This window comes from Lupinus angustifolius, chromosome LG03 (assembly GCF_001865875.1).
Source record: "Lupinus angustifolius cultivar Tanjil chromosome LG03, LupAngTanjil_v1.0, whole genome shotgun sequence".
In the NCBI taxonomy this organism is placed as follows: Eukaryota; Viridiplantae; Streptophyta; class Magnoliopsida; order Fabales; family Fabaceae; genus Lupinus; species Lupinus angustifolius.
This window is the reverse complement of record NC_032011.1, coordinates 1,474,569-1,486,361: the sequence shown is the minus strand read 5'-3', so window position 1 is coordinate 1,486,361 and position 11,793 is coordinate 1,474,569. Positions and strand designations below refer to the sequence as shown.

The following is an 11,793-nucleotide window of genomic DNA, read 5'->3' as shown; positions in this document are numbered from 1 at the left end:
ATATGTATATGTATATGTATATGTATATGTACTTAGGAGGATAATTATATTTCTAATTTTTTTTGAAGTAATAAGTAAATTTCTCTCTAGTTTAAAGTTAAAACACACGTTTGAAGAGTTACATCAATTTTTCTTCTTCACAACCAAAACTGACAAATACAAATAAAATAACAGCAATTTCCAGTCCTACAACTAATATTAATACTCTTGGCTTAGTATTTTACATTTTTTGTCGATTTTCTTGTGATCATCTTCATATCAAACACTAGTCCTTATATACCAGCCAATTTTCCCAACCTCTCTCTTAAAATCTTCACTCCCATGTACCTGTCACAAACATGAATGGATTGTTAGCATGCAACAGTTGCAGATCATTTTTTTGTTGCTATCATAACTTTTCTAATGAAAAAGTTTATCCTAAAGAGTAATGAAATATCAATACTAGTTTTGCCAATACCACTTTTCATTTGGTTGCCCTAGTTATTCATAGAAAGTGGTGTTATAAAATAGTGATGAGATGAACATTTTCCTACCCAAAAAGTTAGTGAGTCACATTTTCTATCCCAAAGTTTGCATCATTATATGTACCCTTATTTTTTCGTTGGTCGGAAAATATATATTAAATTTGTATTATTCTCATCAATGAGAAACAATGGTACATGAAATGATACACATTTTGGGACAGAAAATGTATTCCGAAAAGTATATTAACTCAAGTGTTAGGGTCTCTATGAACATACCTTCCCAACATCATGACAGTAGCTTGAGGATTAGTTCCTGGTGACTCAGTAAACGTTGAGCCATCAACCACACTGAGTCTATCAACACCAAGAACCTTGTAGTCCGCGTTGATTACCTTCCCAACATGGCACCCACCATGATAGTGCCAAATTGTGATCACAGTGTCCTTACAAAACTGCTCTAGTGACTTTGTGTCATTGAGATGCTTAGGTATGAGGTTAACATTAGCTTTCACAGTAAGGTTAAGCAATTCCTCAGTAGTTTGTCTATCACACATAGTGTAGTTTGTGAAGTGTTGTGACTGAACAACCTTAGTAGCTAAGCGAATCCCTTCAACACATCGTTGAACATCATATGGATGATTGAAGTAGTTGAATGTAACAGCAGGGTTGTCATCCACGTTGGTGTTGATCAATTTGAGTTCACCTGTTGACCAAGGATTTGCAACTTTTGATAAGATGAAACCTCCTCTGAATGCTTCAATTGGTATGTCTTTCTTGTTCTTGATGAATGCTTCAACGGATTCTCTTGATCTTTGTTTGGGAGGAATTGTGGAAAGCTGTCCAATCTGGTTTTATCATTCAAAATGGAAGAATGAATTCTCATGGATGTTGCTCATTAGCTAGTGTTAAAATAGTTGTAATTCTGTAATGATTAATTGATTATCTATTACAGAATTACAACTATTTTAACAACTAGGAATCACAAGTTACAACAAATTTATAGGATAAGATATGACTATGATAAACAAGGATCGTCTCTAGTACTTGAGAGAATCCTTACTTGACTATGATATGCAAGATGAAAGTACAAATCTTAAATTAATAGAAATAAATAGTGTTTTAAAAGTTAAAGTAAGTATTGTAAATACAATAAAATGCTAATAATTGAAGTCCTTAACTTGTCAATTTCTTAATGGCTCGTTTCCGAGTTGGATTTTGAAGGGGAATGAAGAGAAATGAAAGGCTTCAGATCTATGAGATAACACTTGTTAGATGGCTCTGAAGCCTTTCTTGTCCCTTTCCTTTTCCTCTAAAACCCAACTCATATACGGACTCTAACAATGCGAGACTTCTTTAACTAGATATCTACTTGTAAGTCATGCAATCACACTTGAATGCTATTAAGTTATAGAGTATGTTGCATACCTCAGCTGATAAGAGACCATGGTGGCAGTGAATGCTATTGTTGGACTGACCAAACCCACAGCTAGTCTCAATGTACACACCCAATTTGGTGATACCAACAGTTTCTATGAGTGTCTGCTGAATTGGTCTCTTAGAAGGAACAAAAATTGTGTTCATGGGATTATCAGCCATGCCTTTTCCAATAAATTTGTTGTCAAGCACCACAGTGATGTTCAAGTTTTCAAGTTCTGGTTTTGGGCCAATTCCACTTAACAATAGCAATTGAGGAGTCCCAATTGCCCCACTAGACACAATCACTTCACTGTGTCTATCACTTCCCAGCATTGCTTGATGTTGTTTCCCATTTTCATCCTTGAAAATAACCCCTATAGCTTTTGGTCTTTTTCCTGCAACAATAGTATTTACCTTGTTATGTCAATGTCATTCTAAGTTACTTTATCTATACTACCTCTATTGATCATAGTAACCTTAGTTATACATACCTGTTGTATCAAAAACAATCTTTTGGACAGTGGCATGAATCAAAACAGTAAGTTTGTCACTGTTTCCCTGAGAAAGAAGTTCAGCAGAAGTGTGGCGGCGGCCAAATCTGTCAAAAATGGTTCCACCAACCTTGGTACCATATTTATGATCATAAGTGAAGCCATTAAAAGGTGATACACCAGCATCTAGAAGACTGTCCCTTGCTGCTCTTTGCCAAGCTGAAAACTTTGGACGATGAACAATCTGCTTTTCAACCCATGGATATGACTCGTTTACTAGCTTGGAATCCCATCCAACATTCTCTATATATCTGCATTTTAGTATACAGATGTTAAGAAAACATTTATATTTGAGTTAGATTAGTGTTCTAGAGCAGGTATAACATTCGATTGTTGTGAGTGAAGAGATAGTTTTGGTATAGTACCAACAAATTGTTCATTCTAACAAGTTAATATCGTTTATTTGTGTTTGAAATATATTTTGAAGTATATTTTAATTTAGTCTTATAATTATTTAATTATACATATTATATACTCAAGTTTATAAATCATTAGTGCATACCCTTATGTTTAATAGATGAGTAAATTTCAGTTATACCCTTGTGTTTAATTTAACTATCTTTATCACCCCTTATTTAAAAGTTGTTTGTATAGAGATATAAATTTAATTTCATTAAATGTTGGAGTATTAATGTAGTTTACTTGTAATAAATAGAGGTTAAAGTTTGGTAAACATCTCTATCAACTCAAACAAGTTTAGTTTCATAATCAAATCATGATTGAGTCAAGTTCAAATATAAATGGATGATATAACTAAAAAGTTATATTTGTCTGGATTATCCTATGACACCCTTTGCATTCAAATCAACATATTATATGGACCACACACAATAAAGATCTAAATGATTCTACCAAAAAGAAAACAACACCTTCAAACAAATTTAATGCCTCATTTTGTTTTCCCTTGTTCTGAGATGGACCACGTAATGGGGTTTTGAAGGGCCACGAAGAGCATCAATTAATTCATGAAAATTAAATCTTATAAAATAGAATAAATATTACTAAAATGTTGGGATATAAATATAAATTGTGACTAGACCCATCAACTACTTTAGCTTAATGGTTGTAGTCGATCATTTAAATTGCGAATAACATCACTTAATGCGGCCACAATATTGTGAATGTGGTAACCATTATAACCACATCATACCGTTATTGCAATGAAATTCTGAATTACACTGATGCGGTTGCATTGGACTGCAATACAATTATATCGGTTGAAAGGTCAACATTGCTGTGTGCCCTTTGTTTCCTCTTGCATGTCATACCTAATGTTAACTAACGCCTCAAATGATCATGAAAGAGAAAAAATCAAGTATAGAAGTTATAACTCTAAAGTAGCATAACCCATTCTAGCATTAATTCAAGATTGAGTAAATGATGTTTGGACATAAGCATCCAAATGGATTTATGTTAATACCAGATTGTACAAAGTACACAATTATCGTATTTATTATGTCAGTTGTACAGTTGGACATGATTGTACCATTCCAAAAAAATTTATATTTAAGATTATACATAAAGTTTTGAGAATAGGAAAAATGATATAAAATTAGTTAAAAAGAAACTCCCTTTGAATGACTTTAGAATACTTTTATGTACAAAACTTTTGACTAAAATAACATTATTTAGTACACTATGAAAACTAAATTAAAAAGTTAAAAAGAAATAAAAAATGTGGAGTAAAAATATGAGTAATAAATAAGAGTATAATTAGGAACTAAATTATAAATATGTTTTGGGTTTCAAAAAATTAAAAGATTTGGAATAAATAACATGAAAAAATTATAACATCAAAAGATATCTAGTAGTGTATTAACTATTAAGGAGTACTAGTAATTATTTATCTTTATATATATATATATATATATATATAAAATTAGCTCATTGGATAAAAAATGTCAAATCTTTTTTATTGATAAACTAGAATTATCCTCCAACCAATAATTAGATACTAATCCCGTTACAGAGGTAAAAGAGTGTTCATTATTTTAACACTTTTTGTAAGATCTTGTTAGTATAGGCCCAAAAATATTGGATAAATTGCTAATATTATCTATTTAAGTTAGTTTAGACGTAAGGTTAGAGTTGCTTTAGAAATAAATATCTATGTAGTCATCACCTAAAAGCTTGCTCTTAACAAAAATTATCTAGGTCACTATAAATGATTCTCTCTAATCATGTGGAAGTGAAGTTCCCCTTTAAAAAGGATGCTGTATCATTAACATCCTTCATCATGTGCAGAATTAACTCTTCCTCATGAAATCGTCTTCAAATTTAGTAAGTTTCTACCTCGTTAAACTATTTAGGTTTTTTTATGAGTTATTTTTTAAAGGAACAAAGAAAGAAAATGATTTAAAGAGTCGCGAATTATATTTATAAAAGTATTCTAAAGTCTTTCATTTCCTTATGTATGAGGGTGTGATGGTATGAGGGAAAATTTTCATTATTCTAACCTAACTAGTCTCCTCTTCTTAGTTATAAAAGGTGAGCATGATATGTTAAGTTGATCACATGTCCTTCTTATCTCATCCATTAAATGATCCCTAAGATTATAATATACTTTAACAAATCTAGGATTGAAAATTTTCAATTTCTCACTTTAAAGGATCCACATCCAAATACACAACTAAATTCACTTGAAAAAAAATAAATAGTACAACTGTACAACTACTAAAAAGAGAAAAATATTGACCGAATTTTTTTGATAAACAAATATATAATTACTATATAAATTTGTCAGAGTTTTATGTAAACTTGTATTGAAATATTCACAAGTTCATCAAAAAATGATTTCAGGATAAAAAAGAGTGTAATATATCTAATGCTGTTATAATTGGCATAAAAAAGTGCATCCGATGCTTCAACTATATTTAGTGTACTAGACCAAAAAATAATAAATCAATCACACATAATAATCTTGCAATATATATAATGATAAAGAAAAAAAAGAAATGTACGGACTAAATGAAAGTAATGGAAAAGGTTTTGTGAATTTGGTCATATTTTTCATTTCTCACACATCACTTAGCATATTGATTAAGGTAGCATAATTAGATTTTAGGTGTGTAGAAAACAAAGCAAAATCTAGTGGTTAAAACACCATGAAATTTTAATGATATAAAATATCATATTCCTACACCACTTTTCTCACTTTATTTACAAGTATTGATTAAAAACTTGTTTGAAAACTATAGTAAATAAATGATCAATGATTACTACATAAAATAGAGGTAAGAAATGATGTTTAATTTATGCATGATAACGTTACCTAATTATATATGGTTGTATCATTAAGCATCTCACCTTGTACTTGCTCTAGTGTAGAAGCCAGCATTAATGGAAGTTCCACCACCCAAAATCCTTGCCCTTGCATTGAGAACTCCATCAGTTGAGATAAAGTATTGTGAAGCTGAAGTAGGTGAAGTATCAGCCAAGGTTATGTGAAAGTTTTCTAGAAATGAAACATTAGGGTTAGTGAAAGGGATTCCTCCTCTTTCAAGAAGAAGAACACTGAAATTCTGAGAAAGTGTTGCAGCCAATGGGCACCCTGCTGTGCCACCTCCCACTATTATGTACTCATAGCCATTGTTGGTTGTGCTTGTTGAATCTGATGGTGAAGATGAGAATGTGCTTGCTTTTTTGATAAATGGATAGTGATGTTCATTTGAGTTTTCATTACCTGCAATGGAATTTGATGCTTAACTTTTCATTAGTCTATATTTCAAAAAGTTCCAACCTAAATTGTATCCTTTTAGTTATAAACAGAGATCATGGTATTGCATTCTTTATCTCAAGCCAATCAGTTATTGTTACATAAATGAAAAGAAAATTTTCAAAAACAAAACGTAACATTTTATTTTACTTATTAAAATTTTATTGATCCGGGATAGAAAATAGAGATACCATTAAGGCATGTGATCTTTTTTTATGCCGATAACTAATCAAAACTAGAAAATATTTGAAGGGAAAATTAGCTTTCAAGAGAGAGTTCTTGAAAAATATATAGTTGCTAAAGTATAGGTGGTAAAGAAAGGAACAAATAAAAGAGAATAAATAGTGGATTGAGGATATATGCATGATTGAATAGATAGTAGTTTGAGGAAATAATAAACCTTGAGAAAGAGGTAGAAAGTTGAAGAGCCATAGAAGTAAGCACAGAAAGAAATTGATTGCACAAACTGAAGCCATTGAGTTTCACAGGCCAATAGATGAGCACTGAGACACTGAAGAAGCTGCTTCTCCCCAACCTCTAAGTGGTTGCTTCTGGTTGGTCTTGTTTTGTGTGTACTCCATATAAATACTTCAGAAAACATCCTTTGTGCGATGATAAAGTTAAGAGAATAATGTATCTACTCATATCATGAGATAACTTATCTCCTCTAGTCAGTAAAAATATTACATGTATGCCATTTTGTTTATTTTTAAAAATAATTTTATAGAAAATGATGAAACATGACACATGTCATGATTTCACTAGCAGGAGGAGATAACTTATTTTCTTATACCACGAGATACTTCATTCCCTAAACTTAAACATTGTGAGAACATCATCTAAAAGTGTCTTAGTCTTAATGAACATTAAATAATAGGAGTAAGTATTCAATAAACAAACATTAGAAGCATTAAAATTCAAAAAAACAAACTTTTCATTTTTCATCCTTGTTTCCTTAATTAAGGTCAAGGAGTGAGTGCACATAAGTATGGGAGCACTTCTCCTCTTCACATTGTGTGCCACTCCATGTAGCATAAGTTATGATTGATTGAAAAAGATATATTTAACTTATGATTTTAATTATTAAGTATTTTTTTAACCAATCATAACTCATGACATATGAAGTGACACATTATTATAAGATATAAGATGTGGTCCCTATAAATATACACTCATATTTGTAACTTAAGGAAATGGCATAATAACTTTATTAAAGATCAAGATAAAGCAATCCATTTGTAAGAGAATACAATTTTAGGGCATTTTGGTTTGTGGAAACATTTTATGGTTTCATTTTTCTACTATTATACATTGAGTTTTCATTCTATTTCATGTTTTATATTTTCTTTGAATTTTTTGTTCTAAATTATTTCATGTACAAATATGTATAAATAGAAAATGCTTTCACAAACTAAATAATGTATAATAAAAACTTAAAAAGTACTTATTATTAAATAACGTGAATTTACAATAAGATGTTAATAAATAAATCAAGTCTCAAATTTAAAACCATTACATTTTTATGTTATGACTTATACCCACGATTATCCTTTAAATGAAGCAATTTTGTTAAACACTTATAATATATTAGTTATCACTTCAACCAACCAATTAATTTTCCAATACATTTTTGGAAAGACTGACACAAATACTGAAGGATGCATTCAATGAGGAGAGATCAAGAATTGCCAGCCGTTGGATTTGGCATTCCTTTTTTCTTATTCATGATCCATACAGAGACAGCTCACTGTGTAGCAAGAGTAATAAATCTCTATTAAATACGCCACCAAATATATGTACATTCTCACCCCTTTTTAATTATAATTTAAATTCTCTTTACATCTGCATATCTTTTCTGTATGGAATATTTTCAATCATTATAATATATATTAATATATAAGAATAAAGTATATCCTAGTGTGAGAAGATAAATTATCTCATTCTGTCACTAAAATCATGACATGTGTCTTATTTAATTATTTTCTATAAAAAATATTTGTTGAACTAAACAAAACAGAACATGTGTCATACTTTTATAGCTGAAAGAAATAAATTATCTTTTTGTATGAGAAGATATTTTATTATATATATATATATATATTGGAAAGTAAATCTCACGTAGCATATCTTATTGTTTCGGAAATTGTTTAAATACATGTTGGGTTACTCATCCATTGTCAATTAGTTTTGAAATGAAACCTTAACATGCTCCAAGTTCAACTTCTTTTCGGTTGTCATGAGCCAAAATGTGCCCTTTAGTTATGGGCGAAAGGTAACCCTTCGCCTGGTCCGGCAGGCTTATGTGGAGGGGGTATGTTGAAAATAAGTTTCACATCGTCTACCACGTTGTCTCGGGAATGGTTTAAATATTTGTTAGGTTATTCCTCTCATTATTAATTGGTTTTGAGATGGAACCTTAACAATATACACTCACTGTAAATTATATACAGTTAGTGTTTGTTTTAATGTTCATTTGTATCAATTGTCTTTAAGAGTTAATAATAATTACATATGAATGATAAATAATGTAGTGTATAAAACTCATATAATGTCATATACATACATCTTTTTCTATTTTTCTATATTTATTTCTTTGCATGATATATAGATAGGCCACGAGGGACAAGCTGAGCTAGGTATTTTATCCATAATTAAGCACTCATTAATACTCACCAAAGATCATAAAACAACAAAAATTATGAAGAGCCAATTTTGTTTATATCTTTCTATTGAATCTACAAAGGGATCTGTTTGTCCATATAGATTCATAACATGGACCAAACTCTTCCCCCAACTCTACACAGATGTTGAAGAAAAAAGAAAATAATGATCATAATAATAAGTGCAAAAACATATGCATAGTTAATTCAGTATAAATGGAAGGTAAAGATTAGAATAAAAGTGCAGGTGGAAATAGCAGCAGTGATTGTCATGAAACTTGTTTTTGACATCATTGAGTAGAAACTTGAGAGTGACTATGATTGTTATTAAAATGAGTAATGCATAAATAAAGTAGCACCAGATTTGCAAGTTTGGTTTGAGTGAATATTTTTATCATAATAGTTATTGTTGTTTTCATAATCATCTATCCCATAATATTTTTTTGGAGTTGTTGGGAAATTCATCATGGGATGTAACATTCTTACTTGAGTTAACATTTGTTGTCCCACTTTTTTGTGTCACTCTATGTGTCAGGAAATATGATTGGTCAGAATAATATTTAATAATTACATTTTTAATTTAAATATTTTTTTCAACCAATCAAAGATGATGGTACATGTAGATATGCCATTCTTCGGGCTAAGTGAAAGAATTATATAAGTGAGTTTGACACCATATCTTCACTCAAAACCTTAAAGCATTAAGTCTATTAGTTAATTCACTTATATGTTTTTTAACTCATCTACTTTTGTACAATGTGAGACTTCTTCTTTCACACTTGGAATATAAAACCAAAATAAATAAAATGGGTGAGTTAGAATTGGTTATACCATAATGTTTAATCATTAATAACCAGAAATGAGAAACAGAAGAAAAGGAGAAGAAACAGAACCGTGTTCTGTATTGCAGAAAGAAGAAGAAAAGAATTATGCAGCAAGAAGAAGAAAACAGAAGAATTAGAGATTTAGGTGAGAGGAGGATTCAATGAATAACATCTGATTATTATTACTACGTGATTACAAAACAAAGAAATTTATACACATTACTAAAAATAGTAAAACAGAATTAACTACCAACAGAATTAACTAACTAAACTTTCTAATTTCAGTAAGTTTGCTAACTAAGAAACTGAATTATTACAACATTCCCCCTTAATTCAGGTTTCCCTCAAGCACCTCAAACCAAGCTTATGCCTTAACTCCTCAAACTTTATCTTCTTCAAGGGCTTTGTTAGTGTGTCTGCAATCTGCTCCTCGGTTTTGCAGAATTCAAGAATGAGTTTGTTCTTGATTACCTGATCTCGAAGGAAATGAAAACGTGTTTCAATGTGCTTACTTCTTCCGTGTGCAATAGGATTCTTAGAGAGATTAATTGCTGACTTGTTATCAACCCTTAACACTAGGCTTTCACTTTCCTCTTTCAACTTTAACTCAGTAAGCAACTTGCTTAACCAGCAAGCTTGTTGTGCAGCCATACAAGCAGAAATATACTCTGCTTCACAAGATGATAGGGCAACAACATCTTGTTTCTTTGAAGACCACGAAATTGGTGCATCACCAAGCAAAAACACATAACCAGTAGTGCTTTTCCTATCACTTTTATCACCACACCAATCTGAATCACTGAACCCAAGCACACTGTGAGCAGTTTTGTCCCTGATTTTAGTAGGAAACAGCAGTCCATACCCAATTGTTCCCTTAACATATCTGAGGATCCTCTTGGCTTCTAGCAAATTGGACTTCTTTGGTGATTCCATATGCCTGCTCACTACTCCTACACTATATGCAATATCTGGCCTGGCATTGCATATGTACCTTAGACATCCAACTACTTGCCTATAGAGTGTGTTGTCAACTGCACCATCTTCCACTAGTTTTTCAGTACCTATGTTGGTCTCCATTGGTGTGGAAGCTGCATTACAACCTTCCATGTTAAACCTCTTCAATACATCAGTGGTATACTTCTTTTGGTGCATGAGAATCCCATCACTGGTTCTTGTGAATTCTATTCCAAGAAAGTAGGATAGATCCCCTAAGTCACTCATTTCAAATTCTGCCTTCATTTCTTCTTTGAATTGACAAATTTCTTCAAGCTTGTTTCCAGTTACTAGCAGGTCATCTACATATAGACAAACAATTAGTAGATCAAGAATGCTTGAGCCCTTTACATAGATTCCATATTCTGATTTGCATTTCAGAAAGCCAAGTTGCATCAGAAAGTTGTCAATTCTTTTGTTCCAAGCTCTTGGGGCTTGCTTGAGGCCATAAAGAGCTTTGTGAAGTTTGTACACTTGATGTTCCTTGCCTGCAACTTCAAACCCAGGTGGCTGAGTCACAAATACTACCTCATCAAGTGGTCCATTTAGAAAAGCAGACTTGACATCCATTTGATGTATGTGCCAACTGTGATAGCTTGCCAATGAGACCACTAATCTGATTGTTTCTATCCTTGCAACAGGGGCAAACACTTCACCATAATCAACACCTTGCTTTTGAAGAAACCCCTTTGCAACCAATCTTGCTTTATACTTAGCAATCTCACCATTAGGATTGAACTTGACCTTGTATACCCATCTTACAGCAATAGCTTTCTTGTTAGTTGGTAGATGAGTTAGGTGCCAAGTTTGATTCTTCTCAATTGATCTCAGCTCTTCCTTCATTGCTTGTAACCACTGATCTGACTTCATTGCTTCATGGAAACTTATTGGCTCCATCTCAGCTAATAGGGCCATATGGACTAATTCCCCTTCTGCAGTGATACCTGAATCAGGGAAGACCTCATAATCATTTAATCTAGATGGTGGTTGCCTCATTCTAGTTGATCTCCTTTCTGGTTGATCTTCTGAGATGATTGGTTGTTGTTCAGGCTGATCAACAATTTGTATAGACACATTCTTCTTTTGATTTTCTGTTTGACCTTCCCAATCCCAACACAGAGTCTCATCCACCTTCACATCTCTGCTTAGCACTATTCTTTGTGTATAAGG

At 31.8% G+C, this 11,793-nt stretch overlaps 2 protein-coding genes across 3 annotated transcripts in view; one reads left to right on the top strand and one right to left on the bottom strand.

Moving 5' to 3' along the window:
* Positions 136 to 6,721, bottom strand: LOC109342900 (protein HOTHEAD-like). 2 transcript variants are annotated; one of them, XM_019580951.1, is made up of 6 exons: positions 6,545 to 6,721; positions 5,738 to 6,099; positions 2,372 to 2,682; positions 1,890 to 2,275; positions 741 to 1,309; positions 136 to 327 (listed from the first exon to the last, which is right to left on the bottom strand). In XM_019580951.1, exons 1-6 carry the CDS (start codon positions 6,620 to 6,622, stop codon positions 273 to 275), a joined length of 1,761 nt encoding a protein of 586 aa, XP_019436496.1. In that variant the 5' UTR covers positions 6,623 to 6,721; the 3' UTR covers positions 136 to 272. The 2 variants fall into 2 exon arrangements, with proteins under 2 accessions (XP_019436496.1, XP_019436495.1); XM_019580950.1 differs by having other exon boundaries at positions 5,738 to 6,113; positions 6,547 to 6,721.
* The window catches only part of LOC109342901 (WD-40 repeat-containing protein MSI4-like), a 20,626-nt gene continuing 15,344 nt past the window's right edge, over positions 6,512 to 11,793 (top strand). Inside the window, exon 1 of the mRNA XM_019580953.1 lies at positions 6,512 to 6,524. The gene's annotated coding sequence lies outside the window, so the exon portion shown is untranslated. The remainder of the gene's footprint in view (positions 6,525 to 11,793) is intronic.

Bases quoted from the DNA above. Each gene is read 5' to 3' on its own strand.
- LOC109342900 (XM_019580950.1), bottom strand. From the start codon at position 6,622: ATGGCTTCAGTTTGTGCAATCAATTTCTTTCTGTGCTTACTTCTATGG. The intron at 6,114-6,546 runs GTTTATTATTTC...ATTCCATTGCAG, and splicing joins CTTTCTACCTCTTTCTCAAG to GTAATGAAAACTCAAATGAA. The intron at 1,310-1,889 runs GTATGCAACATA...TGATAAAACCAG, and splicing joins ATGGTCTCTTATCAGCTGAG to ATTGGACAGCTTTCCACAAT.